Below are 23,973 nucleotides of genomic sequence, written 5' to 3' on the forward strand. Positions count from 1 at the left end.
CTATGGGCGCAGCGCAAGTGCAGCGTCAAAGTGGCTCCACCGTTGCACCCGCATAACATCAAGCTCATGTTGCCTGGCCCTTCACCATCTGTAAGTGATGGCAGTGCATGTTGTTGGGAAGATGAGAGAGCCATGCAGCCCTACCTGTGCGGCCACACTGGCCATTGATGTTCCTAGTACCCATCAACCTATTTTATTACAGTCAGTGTCCAGGATTCAAAACTAAACTTTGCCGAAATAAACAAAACAAGGCCAAACAAAGCAAAACAATGATGTTTAACAATAAAATCATTGGTGACCATATAATGCTATGGAAAACCAGATACAGAAAACAAAGTTGTTAAGTTCGCTGACACCAGTGTCTCAAGTCTTTGCGTGCTTGTGCTTATGTAAGCGAAATGGCAGTAGCAATGTGGAAGAAGGAGGTGTCAGCTCAGGATAACCCTGAGGTTTGTGGAAGTACAAATTACATTTAGTGGCCGGGGGTGGGGGGGCTTCCCCAAGCAGGCCCAATGAAAACTAAGTGTGACCATGGAATGCCGAACAGCAGTTGAAAGGGGTAAAAAACACTACTGGAACTAGGTGGGGGGGATGGAATGAAGCATCTTGGGAAAATGGGGCAGAGGGAGAGACACACTGGTATAAAAAAGGCAGAGAGAAACATCTCAATAATTGGATGGAAGTGAGACCTGCCCTTAGAATCGTGGTGACACTTAGAAATCAATGGAAAAATCCAATATTTTGTCATAACTGGGTTTGGGTACCTGCTCCTCCCCCATCCCTCCCCAAAAAGGGCTTTCTACCAAAATAGTCCAATGAGGATCGAGAATGCTCAATGGTCATGGAATGCTGCCTGAATGTAGTGGGGTCAGCAAGATGAAAAAGGAATGGGGGGGGGGGGGAAATAAGGAAATGGAATGGTTAAAACCCCAAACAGAAGCACTCCAGTCTGTGACATGTTGACAAAGGGTCCCTATTTGTCTTCTTATAATGAGAAGAGAAGACTCCCTGGAAAAGACCCTAATGTTGGGAAAGATGGAGGGCACAAGGAGAAGGGGACGCCAGAGGATGAGATGGTTGGACAGTGTTCTCGAAGCGACTGGCATGAGTTTGGCCAAACTGCGGGAGGCAGTGGAGGATAGGGGTGCCTGGCGTGCTCTGGTCCATGGGGTCACGAAGAGTCGGACACGACTGAATGACTGAACAACAACAATGTAACACAGGAAAATAATTCTAGATCAAAATGACAATAGCTGCAAAATTTCCTATATCGGGGGCGGGGGGGGGAATAACTCAAATTCTTTGCACCAAATGTTGTATGTTTGCTTATTCATTAGTTAGGAGGGTACCAAAACACATCTTTACAATTACTGATATCACCTTTTTTTAGAGTAATATTCTACATATAATGAAGTTCAAAACACTGTCAATGAAGGTGGGTTGTTGTTTTACAATAAATGAAGCAAAGACAGCAACTGTATTCTGATTTATTAATCCAATGTTCCTTTTAAAAATTAATGTTTTCCAGGGCATTGCACTGTTTTTATTTACTGTGGCTTTGAATTTCCGCTTACAGAAGTTTGAGAGAGAAACAGAGTGAAAGACAGACCACAGCTACGCAAGCCTGCTGACTTCTTATAAAAGGGCTAGTTTTAAACTTGTTTACACAACTGATTCCAAATTAATTCAAGATGGTGGCTAGTTACGAGAAAAACACCATAGCAGGGATTTTGATTAAAGAACTTAAACTCAGCCATGTTCAATTGACCACTAATGTAGGAATTTTAGCTCCTCATTAGGTATCAACCTTTCCCAAACATTCCCCTTCCAGATGTTTTGGACTACAATTCCCATCAGCCCCATCCAGGTGGGGGAAGGCTGGTCTATATATTTTGCAGTCAAGATGCAAATAATCAATTGAATATTGTACAATTCTGCATTTACCTAAATTGTGGGGAATAGTATCAATTGTTTGGCATATTATCAATACACTGGTTTAATATACCTAATATTTAATTGTGCTTTTCAAATTTAAAACAGTGTCTGGAATAAAGCTGGAGGTTTCCCACCGTACATGGACAGTTTCCTACACTGCAGAAGTCCCCATTTAGTGGGGACATACGTACATACAGAGTGGGATTGCACTCTGGTGAAGGCCTCCTTGGTACCGGTCTTTCAAGCAGTGAGCACCAAAATGGACCAATGGTCTGCCCAATTGGCACTCTTAACTTTGTTCAAAAGATTCAGACACTTGCTATCTGTGTCATGAAATATAATAGCTTGTATCTGAATGACATTTCAAGAAATACCTTTTGGGTGAATAGAACCAAGGAGTCTGGGAAGCAGCCACTTTGGAAAGCTTAACTCAAAAATTAAGGGTAGTTAAGAGCCAGAAAAAGACAGAATTGGTATGGCCTACAATTGTTGATTTCATAAGAAATCCTGACTATGGTCACCCACCATTACTGATATATGCTCAACTATGGGCTTCCTAACACAGATCCCAGCTGCTCTGAAGAAGGAACTTGTGTACAATTTTTATTTAATTTGTAGATTTCCAAAATACAATATAATAAACTAATTGGTTAAATATTTGTCCTGCATGCTCAGTGGCAGTGTACTATTTTAATGTCATATATGTAATATACACCAAGTACAAAACTCTAAAATGCAAAATCATACTCATTAGAACAATGCTGAAAATATTAAAGCGCTCTCTCTGTCTCTCTCTCTCTCTGTGTGTGTGTTTCTTTGTTCAAACAGCAGAATGTATTTCAAAGCAGTATTATGGACTACCAGGTCTTAGAGAGACAAGAAATAGCATTACACTATGCAGTGAGCAGCACTGAAGCTTTACAATTCCATACGGTCATCATTCTCTATGATGAGAGATATACTAGTGGCCTCAAAATGCACTACATTTTATCCTAATGACTTCTGGCAACAAACTACTGCATTTCATACAATTGAGCTTAATGAAGACCATATTTTTTCAGCTTCCTGCCAATGCTCATTATAATGCATTTTTAAAATTTTCTGTGATGGAACTGCTAGCTATATGGAACCAAAATATTAATGCAAATTGGCATTTCTAAGTTTAAAGTGGTCTTTTGCATAACAGAACCAAACGTTGGGAAAGTTGAAAGAGTGTACACAAACACAAGTGACTCTTAACACCATAATTATTACAGAGAGAAATGATGGTTTGTGCAGAGCATCACAAGACACATGATAAAGCATCTGACAGCTTGTGACACTGTTATCTCCTGATGCGCTGTGTTCATATCTTAATATAAAGAGGTTGTCTGAAAAATACTCAGCGTGCATTTGAACTGATAAAAGAAGAAGAAAAGGAGACAGGCTACCAATCAGAAGTTTATGATTTTAAAACGGAAGGGTATTTTTGCAAATACTGACCTAACTAAAAAGTTATAAGGCACATATTGACACCCACTCACAGTGAAATATTAGTTGTGCAAGCTTATGGTTATTACAGTACTAGTTTGATTATGTAGCTGCACTGATCAGTAACTTTGAGCTTGTGGCAATATGCACATTTACTTGGAAAGTAACTCCAACTGTGTTAAATGCTGTAAGCATGTTTGAGATTGGAGCCAAAATGTGGTTTTTGAGCACACTGAAAAGATCCCCACCTATAAGTATGCATTGTATCCAGCTTCACATGGATAAAAAAAAAAAACCACACAAAAAACCACCAGGCAGAACTCCTCTTATAATGCAGTATGGCTGGGCTATGCATGTTTCTGCAAAGCAGGCTACCTTGCAACTAGACATCCAGCTCAGATTTGTACAGTCATAGCCATGCAGGATCCAAGTGACTACTGACACCCACCTGACCCCTTATTGTCTTATTCTAAACTCTCTGAGATTTAGAACGCAGCCATCTTGCACTGCGACCCTTAACCAGCATAGATTTGCCCATAGGGCTGGAACGGGGAGAGGCTGCATTGTGCCCTATGTATAAGGGGAACACAGCAAGTAGCTCTTTAAAGGGAAGGAGGCTAGAACACAGGAACCACATTCCTCCGCTTTCTGTGGCTAACTACCTGTATGCTTCCATGTATAAGATGCCTCCATGTATAAGACAACCCCCTTTTTTTTTGAACCCAAAATTAAGAAATCCATTATTTCAAACACCAAACAGAAGAACTTTGATTTTTGGATGAGGAGGTTGCCCAAAGTTAGGGTTGCCATATTTCAAAAACCCGCACTGCCAGCACAAGAGCACAAACCTGAGTCGGGGTCGCCTGCGACAGAGCCTGTGCCCAGACCCCTGTAAATTCACCCCCCCTTTTTTTTTAAAAAAAACTTTTTCTTACATCATCTTATACATGGAAAAATGTGGTAGATGTGCACATGGCACACCACCTAGTGCTACAGCCTTCCCTTCTTTCAAGCAGAAGGAAGAGCTGTAGCTCAGTGGTGGAGCATCTGCTTTGTATGCAAAAGGTTTCAGGTTCAACCCCTGGCATCTCCAGGTTGTACTGGGCGAAACTCCTGCCTGAAACTCCACAGAGTCGCTGCCAGTCAGTGTAGACGTTACTGAGCAATATGGATCAATGGGTATAAGGCACCTTCCTGTGCTCCTAAGAGATGCTGTCTGTGCTAACTGTGAATGTTGTTAAGGCAGAATATATCTTGTGACAGAAGGGCTACTAATGTGCTCCTTGAATGTGTGAAGTAAATGTGTTTACTTGGTCCAAGGGTGCACTTTTAGTCCCACCGCCAATGTCACTATGTCGCCTTCCTCAAACAACCATGTGTTGTCCACAGCAACCCGGAGAGAAAGCCACAATGCACAAGCTTGTGATCAGGACACCTGCACAACCACTCTAAGTAATCGTAATTATACCCTGTGCATGAAGAGGACTCAGATCATCCACGAAAGAAAAGTCAGGTGTACATTACAGCCAATGAAGACATTGACGGCTGACTCGAGCATACAAGTTTACATGCGATAGCGGCTACAGACTTTTCTAGGAGTGTTAATAAACAAACAAATAAATCCCAACATACATTAAAAGGGCATCTGAACATGTGATTTGCACAAGTCTCTTTTACATTTGGCAACCACTCCTAAATGGAAGCTGATTTGGGCTGCAGGAATTACCCGGTCGTGATCCCACGGAAGTCATTGGCAAAACTGCTATCATATTCAGTAATGCAGAGCTGAACATTAAGCTGATCTGTTGTACAGCTGGAATTGCTTACAAAAGCTTCCAGACACTACATGTTAGAATGCCAAGGATTGTGCCTCCAGGTAGTTTAATTTGGATTTTCAACTGAAGATCCATGAATTTAGTAACAGAGTGAACCTTATACGGTAGCTGACTAGTTCAAAGTGTTAAGATAGGTAAACAAAATGTAGCCATAATGAAAGTAACTGTTACAAAGTAAGAGTGAGGTTTTAATGACCAAATTCCTAAAGTGCAAGTTGTTCTCACTCCTGCAGGGATAATTCTGACTACAAAAAGAGAAAGGAATGTTGTTTTTAGAAATATGTGTAAGTATCACAGTCGAGAATCAAGCAAATACAAGTGTATTTTATACATCCTTGCCAGATAAGCTTATACTTAAATCAATGCACACACACTCTTGGCCAGGGGTCGGCAAGGTTTATCTCGCCTGGGCTGATTTACTCCAATAGAGATTCCTCCGTGGGCCAGATTGCGTCCGTGCGTGAGTGTGCCCGCCCGCGATTTCCGGTGTCTGTGCAGACACAATTTCTGGCGTCTGCAACGACGTGATTTTTGGCTTCTGCACATGTGCAGACGTGATTTCCGGCGCTGCGGAAACAAGTCCCCACGCTGCGCCGGTTTAGAGCAGCGGGCGGGGACTCACCGAGTGGGCGGCTCGGTTCGGGGGTGGCTTGTGGGCTGGTTAAACAAGCCCCATGGGCTGCTTGTGGCCCATGGGCCTTAGGTTGCCTACCCCTGCTCTTGGCAGTTCCTTTAAACCACTTATATTACCCTTTAAATCAGGGGTAGACAATGTGCTGCCCCTCTAGGTGTTGCTGGAATACTACTATTAGCCTCGGCCGGCATTGACAGTGATCAGGAATGATGGGAGTTGTAGAAGAACAATATCTAGAGGGTATCCCATTGGCTACTCTTACTTTAAATAACAATTCCAAAAACCAACCAAGTACATTAATATTTCTAGGCACATCACATTTTCTGTGTTTGGTCAGAATGACACTTACCAATCAATTACTCCCCCCACCCCCTGGCCACCAATCAGTATGGATTCACGCCTCCTTCATCTTTATTAAGCATTATGTAGCATTACATCTGCACTGAAGTTCATGATAGCGATGGTTAGGTTTAAACCAGAGCTTGACAATATTTGCAGGTTTGCAAATATTGGTTAAAGGTAGCCATGGACTGTGCTACTCTCAGTGCAGGTGTGATACAGACTGGAAAAAAATGAAGCGAGGGGGGATTCATGCAGGACAGGGGAGGAGGGACCCTGCAGAGAACCTCTTGATCATTATGTTTCGGGCACAGGGGTTCAGTCTGATGAGCAGCATGTAATGTGACAAATATAAATACTTGGTATACAACCCAAAGTGTTCCTCACACATTTATTTTTGAAACACAGCAACAGACCAAGTGTGTCTGGAATATAAATCATTATTGCAAATAAATACTGTGCAATTTAAAGAAACAGATCCGCTTTTGCACACCACACTAAGTCAAACTATCGCTTAGAGAGAATGTTCGAGTGTGCAGGCTCTGGGAGAGGAGATTGTGGCCGCTTTGCCCCTTTCGCCATGCTAAGTGAAGCCATTCTTTAGCTTAGTGTGTTGCCTGAGTTTAGCTCCTCCCCAGGCAAATCACAAGCCTTAAGCCAGGGGTCGGCAACCTGAGGTCCATGGGCCACAAGCGGCCCACGGAGGTCGTTTGACTGGCCTATGAGCCACCCCCAAACCGAGCTGCCTGCTCGACGAGTTCCCGTGCACTGCACTAAACCGGTGCAGCACAGCACAGGGACTCGCTTCCACGGTGCCAAAAACCATGTCTGCGCAGAAGCAGAAAATTGTGTCTGCGCACACGCTGGAAATCGCGAGCAGGCTCGCTCACATGCGCGATCCAACCCACAGAGGGATCTCTGCTGAAGTGAACCGGCTGAGGTGAGGTAAACCTTGCCGACCCCTGCCTTAAACCATAGGATAAACGTTGGAAACAGCCATTGGTTACGCTGCAGGGAGAGTTCAAACGACACGCTAATGAGACTATGGCTTAGCTCATTTTGCAGCAGTACGAAAACAACTAGGGGAGACTGAAGCATCTGCAAGCTCAACTCCAAGAGCCCTCGCTTGTGGATTCACACTCAGCCATGGTTTGGGTTCAATGTAGTGTGTGAACCAGGCCACAGAACACTCTTCTAACAGTCTCCAGCTGTTCTTTTGGCATTGGCTTAGCATACTGTATAAATATATCATGGCAGACTTTAGAACTTCAGCGACAACAATGACTAGATATGTTATTTTCTGGTTCTCAGGCAGACTTATAATGAGAAATGTAGGAACACTCCTCCTGTGGCACAAGCCTCTTGATCTCCAAGCCAACTAAGAGAGGACTGCTTGGATTTTTGTTTGTTTTCCTTTGGCAAACGTATGGCAACTGTAGTTATTTTCTCTTCTAAGACTACAATCCTGTGCAAAAACCTAATGCAATTGGAACTTTATTCCAAGTATGTACAGGATCAGACCTCCAGAACTGTGAGAAGTCTGTTACTTTATGTAAATACAATGCATAATAGTGATGCTACAAAACCTGGGTTGCAATAATCAAAAGAACTGAACCTCTATCTTACCCCAGTTCTTGTCAAACATCAGTTGAGTATAAAGTGCTTTTGGCTGTTCCTGGTTTAAAACTCAGAATGGTCTACTCCTTAAAACTCAAGGTACCACGGAAGTGAAGATGGAATGGATTTCAAAATATATTTATTGTTGATGAACCACTCTCTCTGTTTTGCTATTACTTCCCAAAGTCTTAGGATGGATGTTGGGATATTTAAGCCTGCTCTCTCCTCACCTTGGCCTTCTGTGTTGTTGTTTTTGCAGCACTCATTCTCCAACCCTTACAATTTAAAACACATTGGCTAGTTGCCTTTCTGGATCCAAGCAGGACTTGCCATAAGAGTTAAAGGGCAGGGAAGCCTCTGCTTCATTCTCACACAACCCAATTCAGTTTGTGGTCAAGCAAAAGGACACTTCGACCAGAGATACCTTCACTACAAACTCTGCTTCTGCTAACCTTCAAAGTCCAGAACAACATAGAAACAGAAACACCCCTTTTAAAAACCCATTTATTTAGTATGCTCTTGATATGTGCATGCAAAACAAAATTAGCCACCACCACTATCCAATCAGTCTAACTTGGAATCATTTTTCAATGTGTGGTCAGTACACTGTTGTATGGGAAAATTCAAGTTAATACATGGTAAACTAGGTAGCATGTATGTACTGTAACAGGGTTTCCTCTGAAGTTTGGCTGTGGGTTTCCTTGCTGGGCTAATCTAAGCCAATTGCATACAGTAAATTTCTCCCCCCCCCCCACCTTTCTGACTATCTCATTTGGCCAGTGAGAACAGAAGATCTTGAAACACATTGTACGAAACACCTGCCCTTTAATTATGTATCTATTTAGATTAATCAGGAGCTTTCCCTTAATTTTTTTCTCCCACCTAACTCTTACTGTAGCCCACTACAGTATATTGGCAATAATGTTCAATTTGTTCATCATTCTATGTACATTTGAAATAAGGTGTCAGGACTGTGTGGCAGTTAGCCTAGACAGCGAAGTGGTCATCTGAATAATCTACCATGCGCACAGATTCTAGGTTTACTGTGGCATTTGGTGATGTATCCAGGTGGACAAAAACAGTTTGTCCATCTTGAATATTTGGTTTTCTAAGCAGGGGGATTTGCTGACAAAGCACTCTCCAACTCTGATTCTATGAATGAAAGAAACCTCCAACTGGATCATGTGAATTGCTCCAAGCTTTGTTTATTTCAAGCCCATTCTTTCCATTTTTGCGTAACATTTACATATGTGCTTTTGTTGGTGGTGCTCAAGAGACCACCTGGTGGTATAGACTCTTGCACCAGCATTATTGGTTGGAATGCACTGAGCTGCCAAGAAGGTGGAATATGATAAATGGCCTAAATTTGCCTATAGTTTTAGAAGGTTATAATATGCAGATTATAATTCTGAACAATATATATATATATATATATATATATATATATATATATATATATATGTATATGTATGAGATAAAATTCTAGCAGGTGACATTCATTATCAGCTCTGGTACCTTTGTGGGGGGGAGCAGTTAGTTTTAATGGACCCCAAGGTACAACCAGCAGCAATATCTCTAGACATACTATGGGAAAGCACCCATATAAACACATGGAACCTATTGCTAACGGAGACCAACTCGACACTGAATATTCTATCCCTTTGTATACATTTTTGGACTGAGTCACCTTTTGCAAACATTTGACATCCTGTAAAATGTGCCACCACCTCTTTCAGGTGGCGCCAAAGGTAGTGGCAGCATTTGTGAAGCCCTGTTTCCATTGATGTTCTCACCCTGATCAGTCCAAACAAGCTTCATTTGCCCTCAATCACATCATAATGTAGCCAGATCTAATTTGCCATGTGGTGATATCACCGTTTCTACGCAGGTGTTTGATGAGACCTATAAGCAAACAAAAAATGGCACCACAGCACCAGCCAATTGAGGCAACAAACAACAACAAACGCTTTGGAGGGAAAGGCCCCAACAATGCCGAAAATTTTATGCATTCTTATACACGTAGATTTTAAGTTGCAGGGGGCCTTTCTCCCTCCCCCCAATGAAATCCCATGCCAACTGATGGCACAAAGTGATTTGTCTGAATAAGTAAATATGGCAGCAGTAGCAGCTATACATTTTAAGTGCTTGGAATAGATTTTGCAGAACGGTTTTCCCCTTCAAGCATACCTACCTGGGAGTAAGTCCCATCTAACACTGAGGGAGTTACTTTGAGTAAATATGCACATGATTGTGCTGTTAAAGTCTGATGTATTTTAAAACAATTGTTTAAAGATGACAAACAAAAGAAGCACGTTTGCTTCTAGGTGTGTGTGTGTTTAAGATGTGTTGTTTTTCATTTAAACACTTCTTTGACAATACAGATTTATGTGTCTGTAGAAATAAAAGCAGTGCGAATGAGGTTCTGACAACTTGAAATGCAGAATCTACATCAAATGCATGGTTTCGGGATTTTGTAGAGTTAATCAAATTCCATCCACATTAGTTTCGAGAGGGGCCATTTTAACAAAGGAGCTTTCCAGCGCAAATCGTAAGGGTGTTTACAAAGAAGGAAGCCCCACTGAGTTCAATGGAACTTACTTCCTGGTAAGAGTGCATAGGATAAGATCGAATGTTCAAAAGGGCTTAATTTATTATGTAGCTCCTTCCTGTTGTAAGTGATTTCAAAACTGCATGTGCATATTTCCGACAGCTCCAGTCAAGAAACAGGCTTGCTTTTATTTGCAAGTGCTGGGAAATGGGATTACCATAGGCAAATCAGAACATATCATATTACTGTCCTACCATTCACATGCTTAGTACTACACAAGGTCTCTTTTTCAGGTGTTAATAGAAAAATCAATTTTGCATCACAACAGCTGGGATCGTTTTAAATATCACAGCTGTCAGAATTTGAAAATAAGTAATCTGAACCTGGCCGCTGTGTTGAAAATACACAAAAATGAAAATGCAGCCGATCTGTATTTGCCAATCGAACTTCCGGTATCACTGCACAAATATCTAATAACAGGTTTCAGCATTTTAGCCAGCTAAGGCAATGGAAAACGCATGGGATTTATTTCCCACATGAAGCAGGTGAGAGGCTCACCACAGCAACAGTTAAATTATCTGTTTTATGTATATCCTCTTAGCGTAGCTGAAAAAAATAATAATTACAGAAATAGTGCTAGCTCTAAAAACACACACCTTGATTTAAAGAACATTCATCCCGTTTATGTAAGTATTTTGCTGCCAAGCCAGTCTTCAGATTAAGTAATAGATGTGATAAATACCAGGCCTTTGTAATCCTAGAAATTGAGATGCTTGTATTAAGACCAAACTCTTCAATTGTTTGTAGTCCGTGCAGAAACAATTTAACCATTTCTTTCTTAACAGTTAAGCCCTGGAACTATTCTGGGAAGCTATTAATCAAGTTAGAATATATCTACAATGGGACTAACTTGACTTCCCTCAAACCCAGAGCAAAGGCATTAATTTAAAGACTATAAAGAAGTATGGTAAGAAAGATTTATTTTGAACTAATGATAAACATAAACAAGAAACGTTTTCAATTTCTGAACAGGGAGCGGCCGGATATGAAGCCAGATGAGAAGTCACACCCTCCACCCCAAAATATGTCATGGGTGGGAGTTGAACGCGCCACTCAGTGAACTCTCTCCTGAGCTCAAAGGCAATCTCTGTACGGCACTTTCCATGAGCTCAGAGGGATTGCTTGCTTCATGTGTTCTTGCACTGTGCTCTGGTGCTGAAAGGGGAACTGGGTCTAGCCTATGAGAACTTGTGCAGAGACCCTCTGAGAACTTGTGTAGCATGGTAACCAATAATGCAATCTCAGAAGTCATAGAATTTTAGAGTTGGAAGGGACCACGAGGGTCATCTAGTCTAACCCACTGCAATGCAGGAATCTTTTTGCCCAGTGCGGGACTCGAACCCACGACCTTGAGAGTCTCATGCTATCTGAGTCCCTGGTTCCAAAACCGCCCTGGCCACAAAATTCAGCATAAGGAAAAGCTACTATTCTCTCAACTTTGACCCTCCCTCTGATCTGCAATGTGGGAAGATTTTTGCAATGATTTCTGAGATGAAGTGCTTTGATTACACTTTATATTGCTATTATTATTATTATTATTATTATTATTATTATTAGTTAAGTACAGAGGAATACGAAGGAGTTCTTCATGCTGCCATCCTTTGTGTGAGCTCCCCTGTCGATAAATGGGCACATCAAATGCTGCTCGCATAACCAGATTACCAAAAACCATCTGCAAGCATTACAAAATGGTCCATAAAGTTCACCTTGCTGTTAAAATGGTAAGATGGAAATACAGAAATGATTTCATTATTATTATTATTATTACATTTCACCAAGGCACTATGTATCAATAACACAACCATCATCCTTTTAGACTTTAGCCTTGGAAGAGAACTCTTAAAAACAAAACAAAAAACAAGGGAAGGGAAGGGAAGTCATTGTTACTGGACGAGGCTTCATCTTAAAAAGATGTCAAAACATGCAATGCTACGTGGAAACTACTGCTTGCATAGAACACGCCACGAGAAAGCACACAATTCAGTGAGGAATGGTATCTGTCAGTGGAATTTAAGATCATATCTCTGTGCATTGGATTGTGGCCCATATCTGTGGACCACGATTCTGAATCCCCCCCCCCCCGGAAATAAATCCCAGTGCTCTCGATTTAATTTGCTTTCCAGCTTATTTTGTACAAAGCAAGGGAGGGGGTGCTTGCACCTGGGCCACTGTGTTTAGGATTTGGGCACATAAGTGAATGTGGTTTTTTTAAATAAATAAATAAATAAAAACCATCAGAAACTTTTAGGCAGTACATATCACAGAATGTATATTTCCCCCACCTTCTGAATATCCGTTTACAACCTGTACTAAAAGCTTCACCACTAATCAAAGCAAGCAGAAGACATCACAACGGAAATTACACTAAGTATATTTTCTAGCTGTTTCCATCATTCCCCACAACTGTTCACAGAAACAGTCAAAGAATCATGGTGATTCCTCGCCTATTGGAATTGTTGTAACAGGTGCAGTAGTAATAAAATGCTGGGCAATCAACTTTTTCACGATGATCTGTCAGTTCAGCTTAATAATGCCATTAAGAATGCAAACATTTCTGCAATTTATATTTAAAAGTCAATAAAATAATGGGGTGCACCACTTATCCTTTTTAATTTTTTAAGTAATACATTTGATTATTTTAATCATGTCATCCTTTAACTGGCTGGGCTTAAATATTCAGGCAGTATCAATGTGGATTCCACACACCCCCACCCTCCTTTCATATTTTTTTTTTTAAAGCCACTGAGCAATTCTTTATTTAGGGGCAATCAGCAGACATTCGACATTCAGTTGTTCTTAAGGGCAGGGAACTAAGTGAAATAAATCTTTTATTAAAGAGGAAGGGTACTGTAATTGACCATAAAGGAGTGGGAATCTGAACCACAGCAGTCAAATAAAATAACTTAGTAATAATAAGGATCAGCTATAAAAACTACCCGAGTGTAATTACAGGGAGTTTAGCTAGCAAGTGCAAAATGTTTCTTTTCTAAATGCCAAAAAAGGAGAGGAAAAAAAGAAAATGTTAATATTATAGACTCTCCCATTATAATCTTCAGTATTACTAGTACTCAAGGTTTGTTAGTCTATAATTCTCAGTGAATCGCCTACAGAGGTGAAAAAGCCAAGTCAAATGTTAGCATGGATTGTTAACATCCTCTTTGCATTTTGCAGGTCAGCTACAATAGAAGCAGCTGGAATCTAACATTCTCCACGCTGCCCCACCAATTACTTCAACACTGCCTTCTCACTGGACGAGTGTAATTTGGTCTCTATGAAAGCTCAGCTCTGGGTCCCCTGAGGACGGCAGGCAAAGACTACATATTTCAGGGGTGTCTGAGCAGAGACACATTGCAACCCTGCTTTTTCATTTGCCAAGCTTTAGAATAGCCTTCTTTGGCTGAAGCTTGGTTCAATGCCGAAACACACCTTCTCTTGCAACAACCAGGTTTTGTACGCTGGGATATTTATAGCAGCTGCGCTCTTGCTTAGGCACCTATTAAAACCAGTGCAGGTGTAGTACATTTCCTCTATTTAATTTATTATTATTATTATTAATCTTCCGGGACATCATACTAATAAAACGAAAAAGGGGGGAATATACCACACATGCCTATGTACACAAGTATTTAAAAGCACACGTGAAGAACTCCACATTATAAAACAGGAACACCCACAGAATCATCATCATCACAAACTAGTTGATAATGATATTATAAACTGATAAAATCTTAAATAGTAGGAGTTTTACAGGGACTAGTGGCATGACTGCATATTTCCAAAAGGTTCCTACGGTGGCAACTATACTGGCAATTCCAACAAGACAACCACCAGCAACAACGAAAACAACAACACAACAACAGCAGCAACAACACAACTCTACACATGCAGACAACATGCAACTCTACTTTTGTCTGTGAAACTGTCCAGGTAGGAGGGGGATATAAGATGGTTCTAGTTAAGTGAAGGATGACAAAGTTGCCCTTTTGACGCGCTAGCAGCCATTTTCTTTAGGACGCAGAAATGCTTTAAGGATTTCACTTCATTCGCACATAGCAGAGTTTCTAAGTTACTCCAGTGGCAAAAAATGGGAACCTTATTGTTTTCCTGAGCAAATTCTGTCAGATGCAAATTTGGCGAAACAAAAATATGGCGTATTCACCTGAGGAAATGTTGTGTGTGTGTCCACCACAACCTAAAGTCAATCCTCTGGGTTCTTCGGGAACATACTTTCCCCTTCACCCTCTACCCCAAGATGTCTTTGGAGACAGACATCTGCCACATGTATAAGCATAGGAAGCACGTCAACAGCAAACCTGGACCGACAGACAACTGCCCAGACAAAAGTGAAGCTGGTCCACGATCCAGTTAAGCTGAATTACGACGGCTGAAGCCAATTTATCCCCACCCCAAAATTGACTGCAGTGGCACTACATAATTTCAGCTCGAGGACTGAGAAACTTCATTGGGTTATGGATCTGGCTGGCAGCATCTCACACTGTTTTTGATATGTGACAAGAGTCCCATAGACGGTGTGGTGTCTGCAAGAAACAGACAGCAGTTGCCTTTTCCCAACGCCTTTAAAAAAAAAAGGGAAAAATCCTATTAGTGAATGAAGATGACAATACGCCTATGAATTTAGACAGCTCTTGTCTATCTTTTCGCTCTTTCTAAACACAGCTTGGTGCAATATCTCTAAATCCTAGGTCCTTGACATACTACGGCAATTTTACAGTAAACTGAGTATAACATGAACCAGACATATTCTCGAACAGGAAACAAACAGCTCTTCTGCACAATTTCCTGTAGATCACTTGGAAAGGTATTTAAAGACTGTACTGGCAATAAGCATTTTTTAAATTAACCTCCCCGCTCCCTCCCCAAACCAAAATATGCACTCGGCCCAAGATGTTGAGAATGCAGTATTTTTCTTTAAAAGCGCGATGTATTAATTTCTCAGAGCTACCTCATCCATTCACCATTAAGTGAAACAGCCACCACGTATAATTTTATTTGCAAAGAAACTGAAGGAGAGCTTTATTTCTGCAACCATGCTGAAATTCATGCTTATTACAAGGTGGTGGTCAGCGTACGATATGCTACAAACATATGTGAGGGCTCTGAGCCAACATAAAGCTGCATTCGAAAATGATGATTTAATCAGGGTTCCGTCTTTAAACGTATCTATAATGTCAGTTCAGCAAATAAACAGAATAATGGCCGCATATATTTTTGCACCATAAAGAGGCAACACTAGATACCATTGTAAAAGTAAACGTTTAAAAGCAATTAATTTATTTTAGAAATGATTTCCACCATTGTTATTTCCATAAACTGCTGCTAAGCTGTTTTGTTTTGAAAAGGGTGAGGAATAGGCAAATGCAAACACATTAAAATCAGTACATACTCATCTTTCCCAACCTTTTTCTTTTCATGATATCAAATGGGCGGTTTTGAAAACTATTTATTTTAGACCCAAGTTGAGGAATGATTTTGGAATTCCCCAACAATTTATAATGAAAACCAACATATATATATATATTCTACTAGCTATTTTATTTTGTAAATATAATGTAGAAAATGCAGACCTTTTTTAAAAAAAAATCCCATAAAATTAAAATATTTGCAAAAAGTTGCAAATGTAGTATTGCTAATGAGACTGGGATAACTATCACAGCATACATGTTTCTAACTCACATGCACCATTTGGGTATAGGTTCCAAAGATTTCAACAGAAGGTCTTTCCGCTTAACATAGTTTGAATATGCTCCTTTATTTCTGACCTTCAGTATTTCCAAAATTCAAACACTAACATTGGATTTTCTCCATATACATGCCAGTTAAAAATATGAAAAATGGATTAAAGTTTGCCTTTTTTAAAATACAAAAACCCCTAGATTAAATGAAGAGTATCTATTGGCAGGTGTTGTTTTTTGTTTTTAAAATGCATTTTACAGGAAAAGGGACAACGCTATCGTGACAGTCATCATAGGAGTTTTTACTCTTCATTTACTAGAGTTGATATAAGGAGTTATCACACTATTTGGCCTAGACTATTAGCAGGAACAGCAGTATGAACTATTCATCTCTGTCTTGAGAACTTTATGGAGTTGAAAAAGTCCATAATAAGAATAGCAGACAGAATACAAACATAAAAACTCATTAGCATTTACTTTTTGTGATTTGATGACTTGACAAATAACTATTTCAAAACAACTAGTTGGTAAGATGGCTTGACGCTTGTTGGTATAACGTACAAAAAAAGAGCAATTATGATAATTATAGGGTTCTCTATATGATTTAACACATGCGCATGCGGACGGGAGCCAATGATGGGAGCTTAAAATACTATTAAGTGAAAGTTTTGCCACTTTTGTTTTCAATTTCATTTGCAATAATGTCATCTTTGCTGTCTCCGTGTTCTTCCAAGTATGGCATTTGATCAAACAACTGCTTGCTAAAATCTCAGTCATGTGCAATTAGCAATGCTAAACATCAGATTAAAAAAGTGACACTACACAATTTCAGACCATACAAGCTATCACAAATATCTTAAGAGTCTCAAGAAGCAAAACATTAAAGCAGCAGATGCTCTGGCAACATAGTTATTGTGCGCAATGTGTTACACAACCCAAAGCATGCATTATTAAAATAAATATGGATAATAATTAATTTAAAAAACAACAACAAAGCACGATAAATTTAAGCACTGGATATTATTAGTTATAGTGAAACGTATGCTGCAACCGACCATATGATGTGTGTTTGAAGCATTTCCTCTAAAAGCGGTGCTTATTTTTTATCATCTAAAAAATTTAAAGAAATATATGGCTTTTAACAGGGGAAAAAGGAACCTATCCTGCTACTTCAGAGAGAAGGGATGGCACGGACAACAGGTGAATGGGGAAAAAGAAGTGTATGGTTTCTTCAAACACCATAACGCATTCATTACGAAAAGAGCAACTCTGAGTACTCATCTGTCAGATGGATTTACATTTTGGAGAGAGAGAGGGGGGGGAGGGAGGGAGGGAGGGAGAGATTGAGAGAGAGTTTATTCCTCACCATATTCTTCTTCCCATACTGCTAACTTACATATAAATGAGACCTGGAATGATTTTACACCCCCCCCCCCTATTGTTTATTCCCAGGGAAGACCTGCTTCCACTAGCTGCTCTCAGTTCAGAAAGTTCAAACTGAATTTAAACAAGTAATTGACTTGTCAAGGGAGGTAGGGAGGGGGGGGGGGGTAGAGAGATGAGGTGGAGGAGGAATTCCAAACTATATCTTGTTTAAAGACAAAAAAGGTCATGCAACTTATTGTAGCCTGTACTTTCCTCTGACTAAGTGGAGAAAGAGGTGCAACACCCGAAACGAAATCTAGCGTTGTCATCCCCCCCCACCCCAAATAGGCATACTAAACAATTCACGCAGGGCATACACAATCTCTGCAAGATGCCTGGCACCCAATCAAGACCTGCATTATGTACAATCCGAGCTAGAACGATGCTGGCCACATAAAAAGGTAGCCCCGCAAAAAGACCGAAACACAATTTCTCCCCCTCTCCCGTCAAATGCCAAGATTCTGGCCTCTTCCACAAAGACCCTGTAACTTTACCATGAGGACTGATGCCTTATTACAGAGCTGAATCAATGAATTTCCAGATTTGGGTTGTTGTTTTTTTAAATGCCCTCTGCTGATACCACCAGTGTTTATTTTTTCACCTCCCACCCCACAGAAAGCTTCATGTACAGTGTGACATTTCCTGGTTTCTTTTTGTTGAACACATACCAACAGATTTGTTTTTAATAAATGCCATTTAATGGTTCCTATAAATACATTTCCTCTGACAGTGCTCTTGATTTTTATGAGTAACATCCTCCTTTCCAGACTCTCCCTCCCCTCTCAAAAAATCAACTCCAACTGAAAATATTTACTAAATGGGGGGAGTAGAGGAAGGGGGGTGTTACCAGCAGTATGATCTCATGTCCAGAATTTCCCTTCTAAACATCTACAAACCACATGGATGAAATTGTACTGTGCGTGGCCACCTTAGCATGTATGATGCATGTTTAATCTATTTTACTTTTAATGAAAGTTTTGTAACTTTAGGCCCTCAGTGATAAAAGGACAGCCACTTCATTTCATTGATGACCTCAGTCACTCACCCCATCAAAACTACCCCCATGGGGAAAAAAGTATTTTCTTCTACAGAGAACCCTGCAGTTGTGCTGGACACTTTATGATTTTTCTAATTTTAATCTTTGCATTTATTAGCTCCTCCACATGCTCCAAATGGAGGTAATGGCTTCAAATGCAATAGATCAATATATCAAATGCAATATATATGGCTTCAAATGATACACACACACACACACACACACACACACACACACACACTGTAATATATATATATAAATGTATTTCTCCATGTTTACTTAAACTCTCCTCTTTCTTAACAAACTGCATTAATCCAGAATATTATTTAAAAACATTGCAAAATACCTGACGAAGACAACATCTCTTGCTAGTAAGTGTTCTAACTGAGGGTGGAACTGAGTTATTCCAACAGATGTTCATTCATAGGGATGGGTTTCTCGCACGAAATAATGTAATCTCTATATATTATACGAGTGTGCTTGTACAGCACACGCTCATATGCAATGCATAATTAGTTTGCGCCGTCCCGTACCTTTGAAAAAGGCCTTGGTTCAAGCTCTAATAGTTCCCTTTTGGCCTAACTGCTCTCCCTATGACTGGTATCAGATGCAATGCTGAAAAGTTGAGAGAACACAGGCTGCCTTCTTTCCAGAACTTCCACATTTTATTTTCCTGTTTTTTTCCAGCAACACATCTCTTTACCTCAGCAGCCCATTAAAAGATTTTTTTTTTTTAAAAAAAAAATTAAATCTCTTTTTCCTTCCCAGGACCTAGCCAGGAAAAATAAATAAATAAATTCAGCAGACTTCCAGATGGCAAGTATAAACCTTCTGCTGAGGTTATCCGTAAAATACCAGACACTATTCCCAACCCCTCCTTAAATAAAGTGTTTCTGAAGGGAGAGAAAGAGAGAGAGAGAAAGAAAGAAAAGAAAGAAAGAGAGCAAAAGAGATAATGGGAAACATTCTAAACAATGTAAAGTGATGCTTGCAATAATCAGTCTTTTTTGTTATTTTATTACTGTTTCTCATTGAATTCCTCAAATGCTCAGCGTCTAGCTTTCTCTGTCAGTGGCTGCTAGGTAAAATGAACTCAGCTGCAGAACCCGACTCGGGAAGCTGCTACGTCTAGTCTCAGACAGAGAGAAATGCACTAACAACTTATCTGCACAGAAAACTGATTTCTCCCTGCTTGCATTAATAATGCCCTTGTTCCGTACAGACCATCCAGATAAGTGAAAAAACTACTGGCTCAAAAATGACCAACTTTATGACTTTAAAAAGTTTCAGGCTGTAAAAAGCATTGCAACTTATTTTGAAGTCAGTTTAAAAAACAAACAAAAACAAAATAAAAAATAAACAAAACAAACGAAAAGATCAGCTTTCTCTTTCTGATTATAAAGCCCCCCACCCCCTACGCTCACTAGTATATATAACATTAGCACGAATTAAATAGTTTACGGAATAAGGAAGGCTGAAGTAGCCCTGAACAACCTTCAAAGCAATAAATGCAGCAAATGACTCTCATTCCTACGGCAATAAAACTTGTCAAAATTACACCTTTAATTACAGAGCTAGCTTACCGCTTTGCCATTATAGTAGTACATCAAAGAGTTTCCGCCCATGCCAGGGATTGTGTATGCGCAATACATGGTCTCGTATTCTTTTTTTTTTTCCTCTCCAGTACCACTCTTAACAACTTTTATTTCAAACTCGCTGTCCCTTTTTTCACAACAATTCCTTCAGTCGCATTTTCCCATATGGCCAGGCCAAGCATGGTGAATATGCAAAGCAGGGAGAAACCATTCCTGACGTTAGGGGTGGGGTGGTGTGGGGGGGGGGGAGAGGAGGTGGCTAGGACTCTTCTGTCAGACAGTTAACTTTCCACAGCAAATCTGGAAGCCTTCCCAGTCCCGATTTAGCCGCAATTCCTAGTGCATGCAAGAAGAGATAGCTTCAACTTTTTCACTTGGATTCCCCTCGCCCCCCCAACTCCACACCCTGGAGTAACGGTGATTCTTAAAAGAGATTTTGGAAAGGGGAAAAAATACATAAAGATTTTTTTAAAAAAAATCTCCCCACCAAAAAACAAAACAAAACCCAAGTTCCAGCCACACTCTTTTCTTCCCTAAAATTTCCACTCAACTGCCTTAGGGTAAAAGTGGAATAGGGTCCATTATTGAAGAGAATACAAATGCAGTTAATTGACTCCCCCCTCGCTCTCTCTCTCTCCCTCTCTTTCTTTTTTGTTTTAATTTGATTAAAAAGCGAGTGGCAGGAAGGGAATCGTATGATGCACATCTAATAACTCTACCATCTGTCTCTGCTGCTGGCTGGCTCCCAGCATTGTACGCAGCTGCCTGAGAACTCGACTCAGAGAGAAAAAGAAGGGGGGGAATAAAAAAAACCCACCCAGCAACCCCCGTCTCTGACCTCGCTCAAAAGGAGAGAGGAGCAGTGTTTTCTGACTGCCTGGTCAACAACCTACAAAACGAGGGTTGAGAATGAAACAGAGGAAGATTGCTTCAAGCCCCAGCCTCTTTTTAATTTTTTCTCTTCTCCCCCCCCCCCCAAAGTCACTGGGCTTTCTTTTGAAAGCAGGAAATAGGTTAGAGGCATAGAACGTAATTCAGCTTCAGAGCTGGCATTTAATGCTTAAAGGGAAATCAATTGACAGGCTACTATAGACACCCCCCTGACAGAGCACTTGCTCTTTTCATTTTTGGGGGGTTTCCGTATGGTGGAGGCGGACGGGTGTGTGTGTGTGTTTGGGTATTGGAGGGGGGTTTGTTCTCCACCCTCCCCAAATGCAACTGCTTCTGAATGCTGAACTTGAAAATTGCTTGCTGCTATCATTACAGGAGATTGGCCCGGAAAATATTTGGAATGAAATGAAGCTTGCTGCTAATGTTTTCATGTATTGGACAGGTGAAAACTGTTTTCTAAAAACAACAACAACAACAAAAAACCCTCATCAATTTCTTTTGTTAAGGTTGAGGGGGGAAAACCCACCCCCACCCCCCAATGTATAAACACCAACGAAAACTCCTGTTTTCCTGTATATATTTGTCCATGGTGTTGGAAAAATAATGCATGTTCATTGCACAATACACTAGTGGGTGGATTCTGCTTCTTAATTTTCTTTTACACTGTTCAAGCTAAGCCAAAAATGGGGAGAGAGTTTAAGGTTTGTGGGGAGAGGGAGAGGGAGAGGGAGAGGGAGAGGGAGAGAGAGAGAGAGAGAGAGAGAGAGAGAGAGAGAGAGAGAGAAGACTGGGACTGGCTTAAACTTGCCAAATTCAGAGCATCACAGGAAAGGAAGGCCCCTGGGAATTGATCCCAAATGAAACTAAATAATTTGCATATGCTGAAGCAAATGCCATCTGAGCATACAGCTATTCTCCAGAATCAACTTTAATAATTCAAAGCACCTATTTCCTTACTACTCAATGTGGTAACAAAACACATACAGTATTAATAAACAGCAAGAGGTGGCAACGTCAGTTCTAAGCAGCCGCCTTTTGCTAATGGTAAAGTTTTATTTTGTACTCTTCCTTACGAGTCTACGCAGAGTGTAGGTCCATATGTATATTTTAGAGAAGGAAGAGGGAACAGAGGGTTTATCTAACTTCCCTGCTCTGCATTTATTTGGGAGGTCCCCAGAGGTTCGGGTAAACAGTTCTTGAATTATAATCACACATTTCATTCAAATTTCATGCTTTGAGGATTTTTTCCTCATTAGAACAGTTAGTTGTCAATCTGACAGGATCACATTTGTAACCTTTAAACCACCCTCTGTGTATAAATACATAAGGCCAGGAAATCCAAGTAAGACAGGTCTATGCGCAGGAAAAACGTAATGCCTACAAGCAGAAGGGGAGATCTCAGGGCACACACACACACTGAAAACTGATTATTTCACTTACGAATACATTTAGCTTGCTAACAGTGCAATCCTGTGCATGTCTACTCAGAAGTAAATTCAGCAGGATTTGCCCCCAGGAAGTAGGCACAAGATTACAACCCAAGTCATCTTGATACTCAGTTTAGAGGTATTCTCACCTGCTTTGGGAGGAGTAACATTGAAAGACAGTCTCTAAATAAATTATATATAAAAAGTATCCACAGTATTTTTTTAAAAAATGCTATACAAAAACCTGACCCAACACAGTATTTTCCCACCACCCCTGATGTTCAACTCTATCTATTATGCTTTCACAATTTAAGAGTCTTAAGGTATACCTTCAAATCATGTGGTGGTAGGGAAATCCCACAAAGTTGTGGATTAGTATAATATGCAATTAATGCTTAATTCTAATAAAAGTTTACCCCTGAAAGTAGATTTGATGGATTCCTAAGCCACTAAATTCACTCTAATCAGTTCACAGCCATTGAAACAACCCTCTAAAATCGGACTAACACTATAAGCTTTAATTACTGGCACAAGATAATTATGAAATTTCATATACTGATGATGCCTATAGGAAAACACAAATTAATGCAGACTGATCACATTGAAGAGTGGTCTTGAAATAATGACCTTTTGGATACAAAAGTGACTGTGTTTGGGTCAGTGTTGCTTTCAACAAGATCGAAGAAAGGCTTTATTCCTTCACCAGGACACCTTAAAATAAAATAAATAAATGGGCAGTCCGTGTAGTTAAAATCAGAATACATGGAGTTTCTCAACTTCTTCTTTTTACTTCTTATAAAAACAGAACTCTTTCATGTCAGAAGTGCATAGTATAATTGATTACTGCAATCAAGGAGAAGCCAGAGCTTAGAAGCAGAGGCCAAGGTTTGAAGGTTTAAGGTTCATGTTAGATTCCTTGCATCTTCAGATAAAAGAGCTGGAGGAAACTCAAGAGACAAGGCCTTGCTCATGAAAGGCAGTACTGGGTTAAGAGGATCAGTGATCTCACTGGGTATATAAAGCAGTTTCTTACTCTTGACTATGAGAATTCATTCACACAACTGAATATTAACTGTACAGAGATGATCAACCTGAATGTATGGCGGTGGATTGTGCCAGCTCCACTTCCTCCTGCCTGGCGGCCACACACTAATCTTAAAATTTTGCAGACACAGATCCCAACATGTATAGAGAGGTCCAATCTGTGCAATTTGCTTGCCACAAGATCAAGGTGCCCAGATCCTGCCTGAAAGTTGGGTCTTTGCATGCATCCCCTTATCCAAACATGTGAACATCACGTGGGGACCTGTTTATCAGGCTAATGCAGTTCTCACTGCCACAAGTACAAAATGAATGTCTGCACAGGGTATACCAGTGCCTGATGATGATGATGTTCAGGTTGTTTCTCTCGCCTTACTGCACAACCCACAATTTTCTTGCTGGACCAGTCAGCGTCATATGACTACTG

At 40.4% G+C, this 23,973-nt stretch overlaps 1 protein-coding gene across 20 annotated transcripts in view; it reads right to left on the reverse strand.

The window, feature by feature from the left end:
* TCF4 (transcription factor 4) overlaps nucleotides 1-23,973 on the reverse strand; it is a 344,386-nt gene that overhangs the window by 80,947 nt on the left and 239,466 nt on the right. For 2 of the 20 annotated variants that reach the window (XM_033164659.1, XM_033164658.1), the window contains exon 1: nucleotides 20,176-20,244. The exons of 16 other annotated variants lie outside the window; for them this stretch is intronic. In XM_033164659.1, the coding sequence (XP_033020550.1) occupies nucleotides 20,176-20,244 (69 nt within the window). Of the gene's footprint in view, nucleotides 1-20,175; nucleotides 20,358-23,973 lie in introns of those variants that run through there. 2 more of the 20 variants (XM_033164661.1, XM_033164657.1) reach the window with 2 other exon arrangements.

Source organism: Lacerta agilis, chromosome 11 (assembly GCF_009819535.1).
Source record: "Lacerta agilis isolate rLacAgi1 chromosome 11, rLacAgi1.pri, whole genome shotgun sequence".
NCBI lineage: Eukaryota > Metazoa > Chordata > Lepidosauria > Squamata > Lacertidae > Lacerta > Lacerta agilis.